This window comes from Furipterus horrens, unplaced genomic scaffold, assembly GCF_987537825.1.
Source record: "Furipterus horrens unplaced genomic scaffold, mFurHor1.1.pri manual_scaffold_11, whole genome shotgun sequence".
NCBI lineage: Eukaryota > Metazoa > Chordata > Mammalia > Chiroptera > Furipteridae > Furipterus > Furipterus horrens.
This window is the reverse complement of record NW_028327181.1, coordinates 59,840,596-59,864,489: the sequence shown is the minus strand read 5'-3', so window position 1 is coordinate 59,864,489 and position 23,894 is coordinate 59,840,596. Positions and strand designations below refer to the sequence as shown.

Below are 23,894 nucleotides of genomic sequence, written 5' to 3'. Positions count from 1 at the left end.
CCCCTCAAACCCCACCTTTGCCAGTTACATGGATATGAACACAGACCAGAAGCAACACCATACAGTAGCCAGTCAAGTTAGGTGATGGGATGGGTCTTAAAGGAGGTTGGTATTGATGTATGTTGTATTTCACAAATAAGAATAAGTTGGGAAATATTAGTGCAATTTAATCACCACAGGGGTGATTTATACAAGATAAAATGACAGTGAACAAACAGTAAAAAAATTATAGCATTTTGCATTTTTTAAATGGCACCCATTAAAGACAAAATATTCAAAATTTGAGGCAGTTACATATTCAGTACTATAAAAGTTCATGGACAACAATGAATTAAAAGGCACTTAAAAGTCTAGCTGTTCACTACCACTTGAAAAAAAATCTCATGATAGCACAGTTTCTAAAACCCATCCTAGTTGATAATGAATGATTGGCACCAGAGAATCCCATTTGCAAACGGTAGTGAAGGAGTCAGTCCACAGGACATACTGGCCAGGGCTGTCATGCACTCTTGCTCTCCAGCCTCCTGTGGCTAAATGGTGGTACACTCACAGACGAACAGGCTTTGGACCATAAGCTCTGGGTTATCAAGAGGCAGTCTAGATGCAACTTCTCAGGATTTGGAACACAGAAGTCCATTTCCACTTCATGTGAAAAGGACTGTCAGAGTGGGGTTACCCGGTGAATAGCTTGGTAGCCATCTTTTCACTTCACCCCTATAGTTTTTAACAAGAGCATCCTGTGTGTGTGGATATTGGGAAAGCTGGGCTTGAAAGGACATGCTAAAAAGGGTATAGTATTTGTGACAGTTGACAACAAACTCATAAGTTTGACACTGATCTTACAAAGGCAGCCTGCAAAGATGCTGACCTACTAGCCTCCCTACCTACTCAAGTGCTTCAGGTTCCCATCTCTGCTTCCTACCTGCCCCTTCCCCCCCACCCCCCGCCCCACTGAGACTTCTGATCGGAAGTCAGTAGACATGAGAATTCAATGTTGGCACATGGATGAAAGAATGAGGCAAAAGACCAATGGATTTTCTAGTAAACAATAAACTACCTACCCACAACGATTTCCCCAGGCCAATATCATAAGAAATTATTTCAAGAACCAAGTCATCACTTGCTTCTGCTGGCCCAGTATGTGTGGATATTGCCCTGAGTGTTTGCCAAAGTGGGTAGCCACCAATATTAGGGCCAGTTGGGTGTCCAGGTGCTTATCATCCTGGTCCACCTATCTCTGCTCCCCATGCTTCTACCTCCCAGAGCCCTTGAAATAAGACCCAAGGAAGGACCCTTGGGCTTGCATAATCCTTGCTGCCAATGGAGGTCTGAAAGGATCCACTAGTTGTTACTAAGAAAAAAGTGCTTTTGCAAAAGGGCAGGTTAGAAGAGGGAGGTAATACGAATATTCTTTAGAAAAACTCAAACCCATCTGCTTATCAATACCCAAAAGGCTGAAGCCACCCAGGGCACAATTTGGTCCGTGGAATACTGAGTGGAAGAGGCAGCCAGTGAGGAGTCACCCCCCCACTGCCTGGCTCCTGGGAGCAATTATCCATCCTTTTCGGCTGGGGGAGTGTCAAAGAGCCGGGCTGCCTTCTTGCACAGCAGAGAGAACCAGTAGATCTGGGGAGCAATGAGGAAGACATTGGCCACATTGCAGAAGAAAGGGATCCTAAATGGCACTTGGAGCAGGCTTAGTTGCAGCTGTTGGCCATAGGAGTAGTACATGAAGGGGAAAAGAAGGATCCGACAGGAAAAGAAGGTGGTCAGCGTGAGGATCCCGTTCACCTTGTACAGAAGGGTGTGCTGCTGCTTTAGCTGCAAAAGAAGAGGGAGGGAAAATGCAGTCACCAAGAGGTTGGGCCTTCAGGAAATGACTAGTCCAAGTCCCACAGCAGTAAAGGCCAAACGTCTAGCTTTCTGACACTTGTAAAAGTTGACTAAGCACTGCTGTATCTATAATATACATGCATATAGCTTTTTTGGTTTTCCAGCAGTGATGCAGATTTGACCTAAGCCACCCACCCGACAGTGGATGACAGAAAATCTATGACCAAGAAAAAAACATGAAGGACTATATTAAATTTGAATCAAATATACAATTATGTCCCCACTGGCCTTTAAGACCTTTAAGTCTGTTCAAGGGTCTCCTATCCTATTATTACTAGCACTAAGAGATTTCACCAAACCCCACAATCCACCAAGGAAAAGCAGAGTGTGCCCCTGCATGTGTCTGCCATTTCATTCATACATGCCTGAATCAGAATTTTGCCCAGGGACACAAATGGAGTGCTCAGTTCTGCCGTGAAGATGCAGCCAACAAAGAAGTCCCCCTGCTCTCCCCTAAGCCTCTGGAAAGGAAAAAAGGAAATAAGACATGGAAGTTAAGGAACCATTGGAAGGAAAATTCTAACAAGGGCTGTTGAAAAGGGTAACCATGAAAGACCATGAAGGGAAAGGGAAATGCTAAGAGGGCAGGTGTAGACCCATTTAACACTGCTGCTTCCATTGCAATGGCACTTTGATGGTAGAATCGCTAGGACCCAGAGGCAACTTCTGATCAGCTGATTGCATCATACACCAAGCTTTCTCTGAATTTCAATGTCAGCCCAAAGGAGCTCTGCAGCCTACTTTTGGGTATCTAACTTGGTCATGCCAAGGGCACTTAGCCAGATCAGTTCAACAAAATGTGTGCCAGATCCTGTGCCAGATGTTAGGGAGACTTCTTCAAGAATGTAATGTGCTCTACCTCTCCTTTTATCTTTTCAAGACAGCAGTATATAGAATAGAATAGCAGCTCTCTCAGTACGTACTACTAAGTGAGCTTCGTAAACTTACAGCCCCAATTTCTTCATCTATGGTAGAGGGCTAAAAATTACTATGATTTCTAATCATTTCTAATTATTAGCAGAAATCAATGAGCTTTTAAATAAAGTGCCTATCAACTGGTAGGCACTCAAAAATTACTAGTTTCCTCTCTGTGTTGCGTTCCCATCTTTTCTTGGGTGAAGTTTTTATGGGAAAAATGGATCTGAGTAGAAGTTATGAGGCTATCTGCTTTGAGAGAGTGCTTTTGTGACGTCAAATAATCAGTTGACTGAACTCTCATTTAAAAAAAATTCTTATGTTGTATTTTATATTGTAGTTTTTATATTGTATGAACTAAAGACAGAACCTTTGGTAAAGGCTAGGGAATCGCAAAGGGCTGGGGGAGCTGGCAAGGAAGATCATGAACATACCTACCTGACTTGCCTAGGGGAGTTGCCTAGGGGATTTAACTTTGGAAGCAGCTGGCACAAGAGTGGGTGAGGTTGGAAAGCAAAGGAAAGGGGGGTAATCCTGACTCCTAAGTATTGGTCTTCAGTGGGAGAAACAAGTGACCAACGCTAGTGGCTATATCCTGGGAGGCCATACCTGGGCAATCGGCACAAGGGCCAACAGAATGACCACATGGTGCGTGATCATGAGGCGGTTTTTACTTAGGAAGTTTCGAAAAATGGTGAGGGAGTGTCTGCGGTTCTGTTCTCTGGTTCGGTACCATTCACACAGGTACATGGCGTAGGTGTCATAGACCATATACGGAATCAAAAACCAGACATATTCTCGGGCAAGCCAGTGCCTGAAAGAAAGCATATTGAGTGGTCCGTAAAATAATTATGGATACCAACGATGAAGGCAGGCTCAAAGTCATCCTCTTCTCAAACACATTTCCTTCAGCTTTGTATTAATCAGATGTTTTTACTCCAAGTACTTTACAGTGAAGATGCTGAAGCTGACAGTGAACACCTTTCTCTAAATTACAGGGGGAAATTCATGTCAAAGGCAGAAAGCACTCATGTGTTTAAGTGACTAGCTGTCACTATTTGCCTGATTTAGCTACTCATTTGTAATGAATTTTCTGGCATTTTGTGATATAAGCTGACTTTGATATGGATATCTCTACCAATGATTCAACAGCCCCACCAAGAAACTGGTTTGGAAGGTGTCCCAAATCCCAATCCAATATTTCCAGTTTAACTCCACTTGTTGCTCAACAGTTGGGAGTTTCCTCTTGTGTCTGCTTGTAACCCCACTGTAGGGAGTTTCTGGCAAGCAACCCTGGATATTTTCTTTACAATTCTATGGCTAATCCCAATTCCACTCATTAAGAAAAATATGTCTGGAAATGAGCCCGAAGCTCAAGGACTACCTTATAGCAATCAGATACCAAAAGAGAAGTTGGGACAAAAGACAAGTGTTCCCATTCACCAAAGGGGTTGAATCAATATTTGCTGAGTCAAAATGATAGTTTATCACTGTCCTAGAGTAGATTAGAAGGAAAGTCTAGAATTTCTACAATTTTTGTTCCCAAATGATAAATCATAATTCTATAGAAAAATTGATGTGGAAAAAATCTAAATTGAAATTATGTCCTATGCTGGGAAGGATTAGATTCACTAAATCAACAATTTTTATTGAACACTGTGTGTTAGATAGAAGAAACAATTTAGTTTTATGGTTCTCAAAGTACCTGAACATCAGAATCACCTGCAGTACTTGTTAAGGCTGCACCCCACCCCAACTTTATTTTTTTAATTTTACTTGTTCTAGAGAGAGATAGGAAGGGGAAGAGAGAGAAAACACTGATTTGTTGTTCCACTTATTAATGCATGCATTGGTTGCTTCTTGCATGTGCCCTGATGGGAGATCGAACCCGCAACCTTGTCATATCCAGATGATGCTCTAACTAACTGAGTCACCTGGCTAGGGACCAAAGACTGTTAATGGTATACCTACAGCCCTCAAATCTGTCTTTGCAACTTTGTATCAGGTGATGTCCTAAGGAGCCAGTCCAGGAAATGCAACATCAGGAATATACTCTATAGATGGTGCCAATTCAAGTTTCTGTTTCTCAATGATTCCACACTTCCCACAGCATAACTCAATAATAAAGAGGCAAACAACTAAGGATAGAAAATAATATATACATTCAGGTGAATTAATTAGCCAAATTCCATTTAGTCAAAAAGATGCAGTTTTTATTCTACTGCCCAACTATGGTCTCCATTGCTTTCGTAAAGCAATTCCGAGTGAAATAACAATAAAGAGCTATTAAAAGCTGAGCTGAAATATATCTGGCTTCTCCCCTTGAGTGGAGCCTAGGGTTTTAATATTTTGCACACAGTACCAATCCAATAAGATCTAGAGATCTAGACTATAATGTTAACTACCACAAGCCTGAAACTTAGCTTTCTTTATAAAATGAAGATAGTCCTTGTCTTACTTCCCTAACAAAGTTATTATAAAGGTTAAAGTGAAAGCGTGGAAGTCCTTTTAACTGTAAAAAGTACTAATATTTCTCAAATATAAGTGCTTAAATTGAGAAAATTGCCTAGAGCTGTGACTCTTAGCCCTTTTAGGGATCTAGACCTCTTTAAGAATCTGATGAAATCCTTGGCCACATATCACATTCTGCATATAAATTGGGGAGATATAGATTACCCTCTATCTATAGACAGTCTACATGAAGGCATGTAATAGAAAAAATATTTCGGTGTATAGGATATGAGACCCAAAGGCCTTTTTTTTTTTAAAGATGATGTAGGTGTCGCTAGAGCAACCTTGTGCATCCACACAAAGGTAGAGGGCACAGAGATGTGTCTCTATTTTATGAGCAGACAATCTAAAGCATAAAGATACACAAAAGGAGGAATGGGAAAACCAAACTTAGGTGTCTTGCCATGCTTAAGCTGCGTCACATACCACTTCTATGGTATGTGATGTCCTAAGGAGCCAGTCCTTACACAACAGTTGTACTATAGAGCTGAAAGTTACTTGCACGTAAATATCTTTTTCTGAAATGTGTAGTGGTAGCCTGCTGCTTGCCCTCGTGTCAGCTCAAGATAGTGCCAAGCCACATACGTCTTTATCTTTGCAAAAGAGGCTGGTTTCATGTGTGATCTGACAAACTAGGTGGGGGCAGTGAGGGAGCTTGCTGCATGATCACAAAATTCTCAAATAAAATAAAACCTGAACTTGGTCAAGCACATGCTGTTAGCCTTTGATAAATGCAACCAAAGTCACCTGACTCTCTTCTCTCAGCATTTAAAATTCATTACCAAGAAAAGCAAAGAAAATCATGATGGCAGCATTAATGCCAAGTAAGATCCAGGACTAAATTTGTAGGCCAGTGAGACAGATACCCCAGAGTCAATGTCAGGAAAGGATCAGGATCAGACTTTCCCTGTATATTGACTATCACTCTTCAATATAATTGGGAGAAAGTAAGAGTGGTTCTAGGTAGACAGGTGAAAAAAAATGGCTACAGAAACAAAATACTACCATTGCCCAGGTGGACATACTATACAAAGTAGACTGCCATTGTCTTTTTGATTTGTTTCACTAGATGCACATTTCCTGGTCTCCCTCTGGACTGAGCTCTAACACATATAACAGGGCAGTTTTCTGAAAGCACCAGAGCCCTCTTTACCGCCTTTAGCAAATCCAGAGGAAAGACAAGCAGCATTCCTAAGGCTCTGCTAACCACATGGCACTTCTCCTGGCCAATGAATGCTCCAGAGCAGGGCCCCAGTGATCACTGAAAAGAACCAAAAGCCACACTCTCACCTCTGAATAATTTTCAAACTTATCTATTTCATAAAGAACTTGGATCAATGGGCCACACTGTCCTCTTACATGCCATCTTAAATCAGACTTAAACCCTGTCATTTTCTAGCATTTCTTCAGTTTACTTTCTTCCTAAGTTGACCATGCAGAAAGAGGTAAGGAGAAGAGGTGGGAACTAATTATGGTGCACACGTTTCCCCATTAATCAACTACCCAACAGCATGTGCTGGTGAAGGACTAGGGTCTGTGAGCCACTAAAAGGCAAACTTTGAAAACGTTCAGTGCTGGTATTTGTACTTCTTTCACCTGGCATTGGATGTTACCTGTCGGTGACCACGTTTTTACAGTAGTAGATGATGACGATCCCAGACCCGGTGGCCAACACAGCCTGCGCTGAAGAAACCAGCCTAATATTCGGCAGAAAAGAAAAAAAGAGGGGTGGGGGAGCGCGCTCAATCCAGTCCCGTGGACAAGCATCAAGCCAAAACTCAACCTGACTCTCCCCTCGGCTGCCAGCACCGAGAGGAAAATGGTAGGGCCGCCGCCTCGCCCCCGACCCCCAGGGCAGCTGGCAGATGTGTCGCAGGCTTCCCTCCCCATCCTGACCAGCATGGGCAGCCCTCTACCCTGCTCCCCTCTCCCTCCAGGACTGGACGCACAGGGTCTTCCCAGATCCCTGGCCAACGCCGCAGAGAGGGGCAAGGAACTAGGGAGGCAGCCCCCTCGCTTCCTGTCGCCCCCCCTTTTCGCACTCACTGGGCGCAGGGGCGGGAGCAGGCGGGTCTGGGCAGCCCGCGCGGCCGGGTGGGGCGGGCGGCGCCGGCCTCGCCGCGTACCTGGTGCTGATCATCACGCAGTCGTAGTCGGTCCATTCGGGCCGCGCGCGGCGAAGTCCCCAGGTACAGAGCGCAAAGAGCCCCGGGAAGAAGAGTGAGCCCCAGGCCAACGTCTGCAGCATGGGTGCTCAGGGCTCGGCGCCTCAGTTGGCGCCCTCGGCTTGGCTCAGGTCGGCTCCACTCCGCTCCGAGACTGCCGCGGCCCGCCCGCCCCTATTTCTACCTCCACCCTCCACCCTCCACCCTCCACCCCGCCCCAGCCGCCCGCCGCGACTCCGGCAGCCGCGGAGCGCTGGCCGCGATCCCGCACCGCCACTCCGCGTGACCAGGCCGGCGGCCGCGATAGGCGCGGGCCGGCGGGCCGGGGCGGGGTCTTGCCGCCGCCGCCCCTGGGCCCAGAGGCTTTCCCGGGTTCCCCTGGCCGGCCCGAGAGCGGACCGCGGGGGCGAGGTGCTGCCGGGGCCGGGGGCTGAGCTGCGTGCAGCCGCGTGGGTTCCCGGTGCGCCGATGCTGCGCCCCAGAGGAGCCGCGCGCCAGTAGCCAGTAGCCGAGGCAGTAGTGGGAAGGGCCGAGGCTCTGGGGCTTCTGTTCCGTCACCGCAGACGCTCCCCCCTCCCTCCCGGACCAGACAGACTGACAAAGCTCCCGCACCTGCCACAGACCTTTTTTCTCCCCCGGCCCCTAAGCGAAGGGAACAGAATGGGAGGGGGAGGGCCCCGCCCGAGAAAGCCAGGTAGAAAAACGCACTCGGTGGAGAACCCCTACCATCGGGGTGAGATAAGCCCTTCAAGCAGGGGCATTGCCTCGCTGGGCATCCCTCGTTGGGGGAAAGACGGAAAGGATGGTGAGCTTGTGGCAATCTGCTTATCTGTGGCTTGGCTATCAACTGCCATGCACTCTTGCTTCCCAATAAGAGTCTTAAGGAAATGGTTTCCCTGCAGGCCAAAGATGGCTTTTCCATATTCTTCCAGCTGTTGTAATTTCTCCAAAAGGGATCACTCCTAAAAACATTAAGTCCTGCCACAGAATCCATCAGTTCCTCTTTCAGGGTACACATAGAGGTGGAATATCATGTCTGCAGACTTTCTGTGGCACTGCCATACTGCCTCTTGGCTTTGGGTCAAGGTACTAACCAGTTGACAGTGGCTCTTATTAAAAGTTCCAGGCCAGGTACCCTAAATTTGAATGGATTGGAATTGATTCACTTTCACTCAGCACCAATTACATAGGCCAATACAATAAGTTCAGTATTACTGGCTTCTCTCCCTCTTGGGACTTAGCAGTTTTACTTTGCTTTGGTCTGTATCTTCCTTGGCTAATGTGGGAAGAAATACAATTCATTTATGTCTACTGCAATTGAAAAATACTATGGGTCTCTTCAAATCACATCATGCAAAATGTGGACAAAAGCCCCAGTCTGGAACAACCCCACTCACCCTCTCTGAGTTTCTCTGTTTTCTCATTGTGAAACAAACAGGCTGAATTACAAGCTTTTTAAGGCTCTTCCAGCTCTAAATTCATAAGACTATATGACTTTTATAAAGTAACATGATTTGTTTGATGCCAATTAAATTTCTCTAACATGGCACTTACTGGTGTAGAAACAGAGCAAATAGATGTTTTTAACATCTTCCTATATGTTGTTCAGATGAGGGATTTAACCAATATTCAGAAGGCAGAAAGCCCAAGAAAAGTGTGGAATTTCTTCCACTTACGGCAACATTTCTAACTCTCAAATTCCCTGCTAACATACTTGGTGAAATGAGAAAGACACAAGATGGGCAGCAAGGTATCTGGCCAATACAAAGCTTTCTGTAGTTTCACATTTGCATGTGGACAAAGGACAGCTATCTGTAAAAACCCCATTCTCTAGAAGAACAAATCCTTCTGCATTCCATTTCTTATTCCTTACCCATTTATCCCAGTCACTCCAGCTTTTCCAGAGACAAGAGGTTGGTTACAAGTCCTCCCTGCATTTTCTCCTTAATGGGATCAACAACATGTACCAATGATGCTAACACTTTTAAGTGGCAGAAACCAATCTATACCCTATGGAAGAAGTTGTTTGTACAGCTCTTAAGGAGGCTATGAAATGAAAACAAAACAGATGTTTCCACTATAGAAGATAGCTAGTAAAATGCATTTTCCAACACTATGCTTTGAAGTCACCAGAATGTTTAGGTTGAATCACCAGAAAACCAACAAGCATAAACATGAGTCTTGGCTTTTCAAGGGCTCAAACCCCTGCAGGCAAATGATAAAGCCAAATAAAAAGCACTAAGTATTTTTGATACAAACTTCTACTCACCTTTCAAAAGTCTTTTTTTTTTTTTTTTTTTTAATTTTTATTCTGACAGTACGTTTATTAAAGCTAGGGACAGTGAAATAAGGAAGGGTTTAGGATAGAAGAAGCAACAGGAGAGAGACTAGGCGGGGCTGCTTTGGCTCTCTAGAAACATGGGAAAGGAGTGGGCCAAGGCGGGGCTGCTGTCAGCTCCCTGGGAAGTGAGAGAAAAGGGGACCATGGAGACAGGGTCAGGGGGTAAGCCCAGGATGAGCTGCCGCTGCCCATTGATCTTCTGGTTGCAAGTCTTGTGGGAGCCTTCAAGTTTAGGAGAATGAAAATTCACTCAGAAAGGAGATTTGAGTGGGTGTGCTCCAGGGAGAGCATGCCACCCTTCAAAAGTTTTGAGTCAAATATTTCCTCCTCCAAGAAGGTTTCTATTTACCTGTCTCTCCAGGCAGATTTATAAGTTCATTTTTTAAGATTTTCGTTATTTCTAGAGAGGAGAAAGAAGGGAGAAATAGGAGAGACACATCGATGTGAGAAACATCCATCAGTCGCCTCTCGAATGCACCTTGACTGGGGGCTGAACCCACAACCCAGGCATGTGCCCTGACTGGGAATCAACTGGCAACCCTTGACTTTGCGGGACAGCGCCCAACCAACTGAGCCATACTGGTCAGGGCTATAAATTCATTTTCTAACCCACCTTTGCACTTGAGTAATGAGCATGTTGTTTTTTTTACTTGTATGTATGTTTCCCCACCAAACTATTCGCTCTTTGAAATAGGACCATGTCTTTTCATTTTGTTTCTCGAGTTAGGCCTGGCACATTGCAAATGCTCAAGAAATGTCTGATACTTTTTTTCCCCTTTTAAATCCTCACCCAAGGATATATTTATTGATTTGAGTTAGAGAGAGGGAAAAAGAGAAAGAGAAACATCGAATGATTTCCTCCTGTACACACCCCAACCAGGTTTGAACCTGCAACCTAGGTCTGTGCCCTGACGGGGAGTGGAAGCTAATAGCGTACTGGACAACGCTCCAACCAGCTGAGCCACACCAACCAGGGAGTGTTTGATACTTTTTAAAGCTAATGTTTATGAGTATTTACTATGTGCCAGGCACTAGATCAAATATTTTGCATGCATTATCTCTTTGGGTCCTCATGAAAAATCTACTATCCTCACTGTGTGTGCGGATAATTAAAATATTGCCCAGAGTAATTAAAATATTGCCCAAAGTCATACTGCTGGTGGCAGAGTTGGGATTTGAATTCAGTACTTTCTGCCTTCAAGGTCAACATGATTAATTATTATACTGCCTTCAAACTTGACAAGCAAGGAAGAATAATTCTGTTTCACAATGTAGTTTCTGATTAATAGCCACCGTTCCTACTTGTTTACTCACAAATATAAATGTGTGGGGTGGAGTTCATGGGCTCTGATGCTGCTGTTTTTAATACCATTTTATATCTATATATACGTGTATAATTTTTCAAAGCATTTTTATGTATATTATCTCACTTGCTTCTCAAAATAACTCAGTGAGATAGGCGAACATATTGTTTTCATTTTATAGATGAAGAAACTTAGGTGCAGAATGGTAAACTGACTTGCCACCCCAGGAAGTGGCCAGTCTCAAGTTAGAACCTGGGGCTCCTGATTCATGTTCCAGGGTGATTTCATCTACTTCATGCTGCAGGGTAGAGATTTAAGGAGTTTTTAATTTCTTGTATGGGTTTCAGAAGTAAAATTTGGATTACTAGATGTTAAGACTCGTTGACCAAATCAGAGCCTCACCTCCTGAACAGGGATCTATAAAGCATCCAGCTTGGGTGGGCTGTGGTGGGATTTCTCAGTGGTTTCTTCTGCCGCTGAGGTATATGATCCTGCTTTTGGTCACCGCCCCCATCCCTCTCATTATTTTAGGCCCCAATCTGGAAACCATTAGGGGCAGGATGCACGACTCTCCCCATGTGTGCCCCTGGTTTTCCAGCTTTAAATTGAAAATACCATATTTACTTTGAAAATATGCAAGTAAATGTCACTGACATAAGTAATGTGTGGGCTGATATCCTCAATCAAGGATATTTTCTTATCCAGAAAAATGATTCTGCATAATTTAGGAGAAATGATTAAGGAAAAAAGATTAAGGAAAAACAATTGAGATTCACATATGAAACACCTCTATATCTTCCGGAACTGAAAGAGAACTTGGAGGTCTCCAGCCACTCATCTATCTAAAAAATCATAACAGAGAAAATGAAATTGTCTTCTGAAATAATTATTTTGTTTAGATCCACACTTCATTTCTGCCCTGGGGACATAGGAGCAGAGACAGCAGGAAGGAGGACAAAAGGAGAAATAAATGATGGAAAGAGAAACAGAGAAGAAGATTCCCTGGAAGAGACCAAGACAAATACAGTTCTGGGCAGGGAGGTGCAGGGAGATCGAGCTACACCCTTAGACATAGGAAAATAAACGTAGAGATACGGATCCAGAGACTGTAATTCACAAGTGAACAAGAGGAAAAGGGCTGTAAGACAGAAAGGTAAAATGAGGCATACAAGAAGAAAGGAAGTGACCGCCTTTTATGGAATGTCATTCCCGTTAGGCTACCACCAACAAAAGCCACACTGCATTTGAAGATACATGGTACCAATAAGGAGGCAACTTGTTCTTAGGACTGAGAATGTGGCCAGGAGAAAATTAATGGCCCTTTTCTTTTTTGCTCTTGCTCTTTGCACTCCACAAAACACCTTATCAATATGGCTCAGCACTGCTATTTGTATATGTGTTTCCCCTTTAGACTGTGTACCTAGAATGCGCAGGTGGGGGCTACTGGTCCAGGAGGTCGCCGTGGCATGCAGCACTGGGGTAAGGATTAGAGGACCCAGTTCCAGTCCCGGCTCTGCTACACGGAAACTGTGTGACGTGGGGACAACTATTTAACCTCTTGTAAAATGGGGGCTCCTCTTGCTACCTTATAGAGTGAGATGAGATGTTTTCAAAAATACATGTTAACTATGTGCTGCTGGGCATAGGCAAAGGGCTATTTTTCTTTAACTTGGTATCACTGCAACACAGTTTCTTGCTGTTAAGCTTCTCAAAAACATCCATTGGATTGAAGGTGCCCTAGCCCTGGCCTTAGCCAGCGTCCCGACTGCAGCTTCCTCAGTTTTAACCAGTTTACTTTGCAAAGGCAAAGTAAGTCTACGGAGCACAGGCACACCCCAAGCACATGGCTTCTACAAACAGTGACCACAGCTGCACACCGCAGGGACGTCTTTGCTCCTGTACACAATGATAACGATCCCTGTCAATAAAAAACATAACTTGCACAAAGAATGGATTATATAGTACTTCCTTTTGTGTAATGCTTTACGTTTTTTCAAAGCACTTTCACATCACATATATTTCCTTTGTATACATGCAAAATTTTGCTTGTTTGCTGACAGTCACACCTAAAAGTAGTAAGTTCTAAACGCAAGTTAAAAAAATATTCAAAGACATTGAGTCATTAAAGAAATTACCTTTGAAATGAGTTAGAACCAGCAAATCACTGTGAACAAATTCAGCTGCCTTTTTGAATTAACAGATCAATAATTTTCAGTGTCTTCATGTCTCATAAGTAATTCCATAAAAGGTTTATTAAGCTTACTCTACTTAACTCACTGATCATATTTTTAGTTTTCTGATCACAAAAGTAATATGTTAAAAAGTAAAACATGCCTAATATGGAAAATAACAATCACAACTGATGTCACGGAGGGATATTATTCTTGGATATTAGCATTTAGGTAGAATTCTTCCCAGTTCTCTTTATATGTATTTATTTTATGTTTGATGGAGGTTGTGCTTTAAATTAATTTTGAACATTAATGTTTCACTTATAAGTATTTTAAGGTTATTAAAATTTTCAGAAACCTCATTTTTTGTCAAGTAATTGATATCTGAATTATAACAGATTGTCTTTCAAAGTGCGTTATCACTGGTTTTGAAAGGAACTCTTAACTTGCAGAGAGCAGCTTTGTTCTGGTAAGTTTTAACCTTAAAAACATTAAGATTTCCATACTTATCAGCACTCAGTCTCTGTCTTTTTTAAAACGTATTTTTTAAAATATTTATTTATTTATTTTTAGAGAGAGGGGAAGGGAGGAAGAAAGAGAGGGAGAGAAACCAGTCAATTGCTTCTTGTAGGCCCTCAACCAAGGGACCAGACCCACAACCCAGGCATGTGCCCTGACTACGGATTTGAACTGGTGACCTTTAGATTTGTGGGACGACACCAAACCCACTGAGCCACACCAGTCAGGTTGAGTTTCTGTTTTTAAAGTGGGCATCAAAATATCTGTAGAAACCCAAGCTCCTATTTAATTATCTAGTTTTTTTTTTCTTTTTATAGGCTGAGCGCTATCAAGCAATTTAGTAAATTACAGTTACATAAGGGGTTAATACTTGTTAAGAAATGAGTGAAGGAAAAGCCATTCTTTGTGAAGCTAAATCTGTAGTGTCTTTTACCATGCACAGCCCATTTCAACCACAAAGTTAATTACTTCTCAACAAGATTGTAGGTGAAAACCTAAATGGCCGGAAATTAAAAACTAAAAGAAAGCTGATTAGTTACAAGGGCTTAAAAATCTTATCTGGGAAAGAACCTTCGTTATAAATACCAACATGCCTACATGGCAGCTGAGTGTCACCACTGTTCTGTGACTGACCCTACGAACTATTAATGGTTGGTCTAAAGACTGAATGAACTGTTGACTTATGAGCCAGAATGAAATATGTTTGCTCTACAGGCAGAGCAAATGCCCACGTTGCCAGGTAACTTGATGGAGCTGCCTGGCACAGGTCTTAGAAGGTTTTAAATAATATTAGTATAATATGAAGAACAGGGAGTACTTGCTAGTCAAAATTCTGCCACTTTCCTTCTTTTATGTATTATAAGTCCGTTGTTTCCTCATGCAGTATCTGTAGCTTGATTGCTTGTCTTTATGTTTTCTTCTATTTAGATTTTAAGTATCATGTTCACTCAATCTGCTGCTGTTTAACACTCTGCTATTGGGGTCCTGGTCAATGTCACAGCACATACACAAACCTTTAAAAAAGATTTTAACATTGGAAAGCGAGAGAAATAACTACCACTATTTCCAAACAGTATGGTAATTTACCAAGAAAAACTAAGAAAATCAACTGAAATATAGAATATAATAATTGAGGTAAGGTGTCTGCATACAAGATCAACATACAACACTAAATGGATTTTCTATAAGCCAGAAATGATCAATTAGAAGATGTAATAGAAAAAAAGGTGCCATTCAAAATGTTTAATTTATAAGGTCACTAGTTTTAGACCTAACAAGAAATATGCAAGACCTGTATGAAGAAAGCTACAAACCTTTACCGGAAGACATAAACACCAAAATAAATGGAGAGCATGATCCTAAAAGGAAGATTCAGTATTGTAAACATGTCAGTCTCACCCAAATAGATGTATAAATTCAATATAATTCCAATCAAAGTCCCAACATGTTTTTAATAAACTCAATAAACTCTAAAACTTATGTGAATTAGAGATAATGTGAAAGAATAACCAAGAAAGGGGGGAGTTTATAATATATTAAAACATCCTACAAATTATCATAACTGAAACTGTATAAAAGAAACAGATCAATGGAATAAAACTGAGTCCTGCCCTGGCCGGGTGGCTCAGCTAGTTGGGGAATCAGGTTCAAATCCTGGTCAGGGCACATACTTAGGGTGTGAATTAGATCCCTGGTCAGGGTGTATTTGGGAAGCAACAGATCAATGTTTCTCTGTTTCTTTCTCTCTTTCTCTCTCTCTCACTCTCCCTTCTTCCCTCCCTCCCTCCCTTCCTCTCTCTCTCTCAAATCAATAAGCTTGTCCTTGGGTGAGAATTAAAAAAAAAACAACAACCGAGTCCTAAACCAGACCAGCTAAATTTAATCTGTGGCAAACACACCATACTTGTGAGGAAAGAAAGGACTATGTGAGAAAACCACAGAAACCATTAACCTTCCTTTGGGAAAATAAAATTAGTTGAACAGTACCCCCACACCCCCACCCCAATTCAAATCCACCCAGAACCTTAGAATGTGACCTTATTTAGAAATGAGGTCTTTGCAGATGAAATTAAGGGAAGGATTGAGATGAGATCACGCTGGGTGAGGGTAGGCCCCATACCCCATGAAAGCAAACCCGACTGAAAAGGACACAGGCACAGAGAAGGCGGTGCTATGAAACGGAGCGAGAAACTGGAATGCTGCATCCGCAAGCCAAGGAATGCCAAGGACTGCGGGAAGCCGCCAGAGGCAAGGGTGCAGGTATGGAAGAGTTTGTCCTTCAAATCCTTGGAAAAGGAAACAATCCTGCCCACAATTTCAGACTCCTGACCTCCAGAACTGTAAGAAAATAAACTTGTATCGTCATAATGTACCCACCCTGCGGTAATTTGTTACAGCAGCCCTAGGAAATTAATACAATATCTGGCCACACACCAAACACCAACATAAATTCCAAATATATCAAAGGCTGAACCCAAAAAGTAACACTGTAAGTATATATGTGCTGCTGAAGCAACCACAACACTATAAATGTATTTGAAGAAAATGTTGAAAATATTTTAGAAATATTTAAAGAGAGCTTTCCCAAAGCATAAAACCCAGATATCATATAGAAAAGGACAGATTTGTGTAAATTAAAAACAAATAAACAAACAACAAAAAAACCTGTATATCCCAAGGCACTATTGGCAACGTAAAAGACAAGTAACAGTTTAGAAAAAAAAAAATATTTGTAGTATAGAGCAGAAGAAGGGCTAATATTCAGAATAGTCAAAGAGATTGTACCAATTATGAAGAAACAAATGACCCAGAAGAATTATTGAGATGCTAAACTGGAAATACTCATAAGAAATACAAAAGGCCAATAAAAGCTTTATAAATAAATAGTTAAAAGACTGATCCTATCAGTGTAATAAAGATACAAGGAAATAGGCACTTTTTTCAATGCTAGTAAAAGTATAAATATGTATTACAAGGATATAGTATTGTTTGTAACAGCAAAAATTATAATCAAAATATTAAGTAATAAAATATTTTATGGTATAGTTAAAATATGGAACACTATGTAGACATTAAAAGTCGAGATAGGCCCTCACTGGTGTGACTCAGGGGTTGAATGCCGGCCTGCGAACCAAAGGGTCACCGGTTCGATTCCCAGTCAGGGCACATGCGTGGGTTGTGGGCCAGGTCCCTAGTTGGGGGCACGCGAGAGGCAAACATTCAGTGATGTTTCTCTCCCTCTCTTTACCCCCTCCCCTTCCCCTCGCTCTAAAAATAAATAAATAAAATCTTAAAAAAAAAAAAAAAGGCGAGATAGACCAAAATACAGAGAAAGAGCTCCAGAATATGCTGTTAAAGGGAAATGAACAAATCACTGAATAATAAGTATAGCAAAATATGACATGATTTAAAAAAAAAAAATTAGTGTGGCTCAGCTGGTTGGAGTGCCATCCTGTAAACTGAAAGGTCGTGGGCTTAATTCCTGGTCAGGGCACATGCCTGGGTTGCAGGCTCAGTCTCAACTGGGACTGATGTTTCTTTCTCACATTGATGTTTCTCTCCCTCTCTCTCTACCTCACTTTCCGTCTCTCCAAAATCAATAAGCATGTTTTCAGGCGAGGATAAAAAATTAAAAAACTGTAACTGTGATTGGTAATACATATACTGCTATATAATCATGCAAAGAAAGGTTTAGAAAGAAAAAGACCAAATTGCTAACAGTGCTTCCTGTGGGGAGAGAAATGTGTATGTGCATATGTTGGTTTTGTGTGTACACGGGGTGACTTGAATTAAGAGTGAGTTTTGCATTCTCCTGTCTTAGATGAGTTTTCCAATAAAAAGTCATTATTTATTACAGAAATATAAAAGAAAGGAAAATCATAGCAAGCACCTAGAAAGTAATGGCTCTGTTAAACCTGCTCAGCTTTCTGTGGAATGTCATTCAGGATGTGCATGTGAGTTCTTTGAAATAAACTTAGAAATCTGATGCAGAAAAGCATGCTGCCTTGAAAAATACATAAAAGGTAATACTTTTATTTTTCTAAAAATGTTATTTATTTATTTTTAGAGAGAGGAGGAGAGAAGTAGAAAGAGAGGGAGTGGAACGTTGATGTGTGAGAGAAACATCCATTGGTTGCCTCTTGTAGGTGTCCCAGTCGGGGACTGAACCTGCAACCCTGGCATGTGCCCCAATGGGAATCCAACCAGTGACCTTTTACCTTGTGGGACGACGCATAACCGAGCCACACCACTCAGAGCATGAAATGTTAATATTTTAAAAGCATGACATACATGTTACATGCTTTGGGGGTCATCATATATTACAGTGTGTCACATAAGCTCACAGAAAGCAGTGGCTTTGATGTTTCCAAGATCTGCCCCTGCTATAACAGGACCTGGTTCCGGAGGTTAGAAAGGCACTGGACTGCAATATAACAGACCTTGGTGTCAGTCTAGCAGGCCCATACTTAGTGTGACCTTGGCTCCTCACTCTACTGTTCCACTATCCCAAGGACTATGGTGAAGACTAAGAAATAACAAATATGAAAACATTTAAGTTGTGCATAAAGTACTATGCCAATGCACTGCATTGTATTAGTCCCTAAAACCATTCACTGTCATTTAGCATAGTGAACTACATCTGTCCACAAAAATGCTAAACTCTAAACCCAACAGATAAATGTGTCTAGGCAAGGGCAGTGGTGGCAAAGAAAAAGAGAAACTGAGTGAAGTGAAGATTTTCACTGGCCATTGACAGTATGTGCCTGGCACTAAGGAGAGAAACCCAGGTGTGGATGTAAAAGATCTGGAGACTAATGACGGCTGTGAGCATGGTCTCTCCAAGCAATGAGTCTCAATGTGTGGCTGGGGTTGAGGAAGCGATCAGAAATCTTGAACCATGTTATATTTAGGAAATAAAGCTTTTTACTGGTTTTCTGATGTAGACCTAATAAAGTTTACCTGGGTTTTATTTTTAGAACCATCATGGTTAATATATACAATATATAAATATATAAATATTTATGGAACGTGTGTGTGTGTGTGAAAGTCTTCTACTTGTGTTTTTCCAAGGGTTTTTATTGCTGCTTAATTTTTAAATCTGGAGTTGATTTTAAATTTTCTGGGCAAAAAAAAACTCTTAGCTGGTGGAGAATAGGTATCAACTGCATCTCAGTGATTGTAAGATTGGAGGGATGAGGATCAGATCCTCTATCAGGATATTGTGTGTGGGAGGGTTGTCGCAAGATTTTTATGTTTAGCAGAAGGTGTGGGCTTGAACAAAGTTTAAGAAAGACTCAGTGGAATCCCCACCTTAACCTTGCGTGCAAAATGCTGTGCAAATGTGTATTTCTCTTCACCTCTTCCAAGGGGTCCAGACCCCAAAAAGATTAAGAATCATTGGTGTAGACTAGGAGAAGAGAGGCCGAAGATCTAGCTCAAAGAATGCACCAGAACTCAGCAGGAAGAAAAGTGAAGTCAAAGAAACAAGAAAACAGGGCTGCATGTGTCGGCGGCATAGTGAGGTACTTAAGGGTGTTAGGTACAATGAATTAATGGGAGCTACATTTGAATGACTACTAGTTAATGTCAGTTTTCTAAAACAAGCGTTTCTGTATTTGTCATAAGACTTGCACAAAAGAAGTTGTCGTTTTGCCTTATATATTGATCATTTTATAATATAAGTAAAGGCATTACTGAACCTGAACCCAATGTAGCCAATGAGGAAGGGGTCTAATTTAAAATCATCTGGAAGCTAGCATATACACAGCTGGATGCCTGAGCTATGACCGTGGGAACAGGGGAGCTACTGAAGCTAGCTCGAGATTATGATCTGTTCAACAAGACTGGGCTTGCACAGAGAACCAGAGCACCAAACGAAACAAAACTGGTGTCCAGGATATGGGAACATTCAGAACGATATGAATGTCAGTCAGGAACATATGCCAGGGTCCAAAGTATTCAGAAAATTCAGAAATAAAAGACAGCAAGAGAACCTATCATTATGAAAAACCATGTACTAAAAATAATCCATAAAGAAGCACCAAGAAAACATTTTGAACAAGACTTCATGTAGAAATTAAACGATATTCCTCCACCACAAGTTGGCCTGGGAGCCTTTGTCACCCACAGTGACAACAGGATCCAAGTGTGATAGTGCTGGACAGTCCTCGAGGGCCTGTGGAAATCTGTAGGGGGTATTTTTAGTGATCACAATGTTGGGAGAAGGGCTATGCTAATGACATTAGGATCAGGTGATTCAGACAGGGAAACTTAAATGTGTCTTGATCTTATACAATTAACATAGAGTATTCCCTCACTTATTGCAGGTATTATGTTCTAGATGCCTGCCCCCCAGCAATAGGTGAAACTCCGCGAAGTAGGAACCTTACATTTATTTTAGTGTTTATATATATTTCAAGGCTTTATAAACCGTTCCCATACACGTATAAACCGTTCCCAGTCCCTTATTAACCTTTCCCACTCCCTTATTAATCTTTTCCACACTTTTAAAAACACTACTTATGTCCTTAAACATATTCTACACTCTTAAACCTACGTAACTTTATCAACATACGTATACAGTACCACAAAATCCCGCGATATAGCGAAAAATCCGTGATAAATAATTAAATATATTTTTAAAAATCCCGCGATACAGTGAGGCCACGATAAGTGAACCGCGATATAGAGAGAGACTACTGTACTCTGCACAATGTCTACTTAATATGTTCTAGTGCTTCACAAACAATGGAATCAGTTACAAATATAACAGGATATTGAGATTCATTTTAATAAGAGTTAGAAAGAAACACTAAATTGACAGAGGTGCATGCAATTTAGAGATCTTACTGGATTTCATTAACAAAGGATGTTTTGAAACTACTTAATATTTCCATCCTATATACTTAAAATTTTTTTGGCACAATGAGATCAATGTTATGAATTCCTCATTTGGGGGTGATGCTAATCTCAAAGGCGTACCTCATGACTGACTCCCCTACAGCCTGTTATAGTACTTGTTTTCTAATCTTTCTTTACCATTACCTGTTATTCAAGGATAGGGTCCCCAAGGGGTGTGTGCGTGCGTGCGCGTGTGTAAGTACTGGACTGAATTTATGCCTCATTTGGTGAAATTTCAAGGTAGAAAATATGTTTTCTGTGATACTTTGTCATCAGCTGTACCCTATCCCACAGCAAAACAGGAAATTGTTTAAAAAGATAAAGCCCAGCTCGTTTGTGAGACTATCACATGTTCCTATTTTTATACCCAAATTTCTCCTACCTGTAAACTTCCATTTCTCCCCCCTTCTATCTCAGGTATTTCCCTCTTTTGCTTATCATAAACAAAGCAGTGCCATCATCCTGGCCGACTTCTTCCATCTTCTCGGCTTTTGCATACACCGTTCCTTTCCTGTGTCATCCCCTGCTCCCAACCCCCACCCTGTGCTTCTGCTTAAAAATCACTTCCTCAGAAAAGCCTTTCCTGACCAGTCAGCACACCCTCTCGCTATAGTTTCTTGACATATGCTTTACTTGTCTTTCATGAGACGGATCACTGTTATGTGTTTACTTGCATGAATACCCTTCCCATACATGGAAATAGCACCTGGGGGCAGGCATTTGGTCTGTTTTGCTGATTGATACATTCCCAGCACCTAGTCCAGTGCCTATCACCAGCAGGAACATTCATTCACTCATTCAATAAATGGGCATGTTTTTTGTTTAATTTTTAACTACATTTCCATTTTCTCATCTGTTAATGGGGATAATGATAATAACTATCAACCTCAGAATTACCATTCAGATTAGAAAAGACAATGCATGCTTAGCATGATGCCTGGCATGTAGTAAGGGCTATGAAATGTTAGTTATTATTATGATCATTAAACATAAGCTCTGTGAGCAACCAGAACTCTCACACATTGCTGATAGCAATGTATAAAATGATACAGCCACTTGGGAAAATGTTGACCAGTTTCTTATAAAGTTACACACGGACATATCACACAACCCAGCAATCCCACTTGTCGGTATTTACCCAAGTGAAATGAAAACTTATGCACACAAAAACCTGCAAATGAATGTTTATAGCAGCTTTATTCATCATTGCTCAAGACTGGGAACAACCCTAATATTCTTCAACCAGGGAATCAGTAAGCGAATTGTGACATATCCATATAGTGGAATACCACACAGCAAGAAGAAATGAGCAACAGCATGGAGGAAAAGCAAATGCATTAGGCTAAGTGAAAGAAGCCTCACTCAAAAGATGACATATGTTTCCATTTATATGACATTCTGGTAAAGTCAAACTCTAGGGACAGAAATCAGGCCAGTGGTTGCCAGGGGTGGAGCAAGGCATGAGGGAATCTGGGGAGAGCTGCAGGGGGTGGATGATGGAACTCTCCTAGGACCTGATTGTGATGGTGGTTACATGGTTATGCACGGCTATCAAAAACCACATCATTATAAACTAAATGGGTGGACTATACTGTATGTAAATAATTTCTTAATGTAAAAAAATGAAAAAAATCCAAGATATAGCTACCTTTTCCTTTAAGAAAAAAGGAAGTTTCTGATTATAAAAGTACTACAGGCTCATTGTAGACATTTTGGGAAAATGTACAAACAACGGACATTCCATCACCGGCAGAAAAGTACTATTTCTTTGTTATCATTTTTATAGGCACAAAATACACACACACGTAAACTGGGACCATGCTGTATAATTTTGCTTTCTGAAATACATACATTTTGCTTTCTGAGATATTTTACACACATTTTTCAATGTCATTATTTTTAAAAGCTATGAATTTATGAATCAATATTCTATTATATTGTTGTTTTATATATTTTAAGCCTTCCTTTATTGTTAGAAATTATGTTGCTTCCATCCTTTCTTTACTATAACTTTGATAAAATAAAATATACAAAACAGGCTGAGGGCCCAGGGTCTCTTCCATCATGGAGTTTCACAGCGTTTAACTGGTGAAACAGCTCTACCTTTGGCTGCAGTTCTCTCGTTGTTTTAAGTGTCTGGAGGAAAAGTGGTTCCACAGGGTGATCTGGTGTCTTCTTTGTGGTGCATAAGAAATAGACACCCTAATATTACCTGTATTACGAGCTAAAATTTGCATAGGGCTTTTTCTATTTAACCCTCACCATTTCCTTGCAGGTGAAGCAGACAGAGTAATTTGTTCAAGATTACACTGCTTATCATTCGTGGAATGGGACTTAGACTCCGCGTACTCAGAGTCTCAGAAAGTAAACATTTCCCCAGCGCGGGGCTGGGTCTCCCCGTCCCCATCCCTACCCCAAGGAGGGAGCTGCAGACCCCCAGAAATCTCTGCCTAGAGGATTGCCACGAGGGGAACTGAACTCCGAAAGTGGACGCTGTCTCATCCTACACATTGTCTTTGGCAACATCGCCACTTACCAGCTGGGGTCATTTCTCCCCCGATGGCAGGGGGACACCTACTGTCACTGACCAGGGGGGCCCGGGGAGTTGAAGGATCGCCAGCATCGCTGCCCGGCCCGTGAGGGCTGCTGTCGGTCGGTCGCCACGGCGCTGGGGGGGTCTTGCAGTGACGGCCAGGCCCTCCCCAAGGTCAGAGCCCTCCGGAGAGGTGACGAGGCCCCCACCATCCTCAGCAGAGCTGAGGGGTCGGGCAGGGGACGCCGACTACAAAGCTGTCCCGGGAGACTCCTGGGACTGGACAGAACGCCCTCCCCAGGGCAACCGGAGGTCAGTCCTCCGCTATCCCGGCGTGCCCCGGATCCCGGAAGTGCCGGCTTCCCGGAAGTTCTCGGCTAGCTGACAGAGCGGAGGCTTGCTGGATCGCTGCCACCGGGAGGTGCTGCTCTGCGGCTTGGGGGACTTCAGGAGGCCCGACTCGGGACCAGGGTGGGCGTTCGGAGGGCACGGCGCGGTGGGACGATGGAGGAGGAGGAACTAGAGTTCGTGGAGGAGCTGGAAGCCGTGCTGCAGCTCACGCCGGACGTGCAGCTAGCCATAGAGCAGGTGGGCGTTCCGCCCCCTGAGGGGAGGAGAGTGCGGAGGGCCTGGCGACTCGGG

General features: G+C 42.3%; 2 protein-coding genes across 3 annotated transcripts in view; one reads left to right on the top strand and one right to left on the bottom strand.

Moving 5' to 3' along the window:
* Positions 1–106: 106 nt before the first annotated feature.
* Positions 107–7,662, bottom strand: TLCD3A (TLC domain containing 3A). Of its 2 annotated transcripts, XM_090257189.1 has the most exons (5): positions 7,446–7,662; positions 6,933–7,016; positions 3,418–3,622; positions 2,259–2,354; positions 107–1,821 (listed from the first exon to the last, which is right to left on the bottom strand). In XM_090257189.1, the coding sequence occupies exons 1-5, from the start codon at positions 7,565–7,567 to the stop codon at positions 1,552–1,554; spliced, it is 777 nt and encodes a 258-aa protein (XP_090113315.1). In that variant the 5' UTR covers positions 7,568–7,662; the 3' UTR covers positions 107–1,551. The 2 variants fall into 2 exon arrangements, with proteins under 2 accessions (XP_090113315.1, XP_090113316.1); XM_090257190.1 differs by lacking the exon at positions 3,418–3,622 and having other exon boundaries at positions 1,760–1,821.
* A 15,929-nt stretch (positions 7,663–23,591) lies between these two features.
* VPS53 (VPS53 subunit of GARP complex) overlaps positions 23,592–23,894 on the top strand; it is a 134,250-nt gene continuing 133,947 nt past the window's right edge. Inside the window, exon 1 of the mRNA XM_090257191.1 lies at positions 23,592–23,840. Coding sequence (XP_090113317.1) covers positions 23,757–23,840 — 84 coding nt within the window. The 5' untranslated portion in view covers positions 23,592–23,756. The remainder of the gene's footprint in view (positions 23,841–23,894) is intronic.

Bases quoted from the DNA above. Each gene is read 5' to 3' on its own strand.
- TLCD3A (XM_090257189.1), bottom strand. From the start codon at position 7,567: ATGCTGCAGACGTTGGCCTGGGGCTCACTCTTCTTCCCGGGGCTCTTT. The intron at 7,017-7,445 runs GTACGCGGCGAG...GCCGAATATTAG, and splicing joins TGCGTGATGATCAGCACCAG to GCTGGTTTCTTCAGCGCAGG. The intron at 2,355-3,417 runs GTATGGCCTCCC...TTTCCTTTCCAG, and splicing joins CCCTTGTGCCGATTGCCCAG to AGGCTTAGGGGAGAGCAGGG.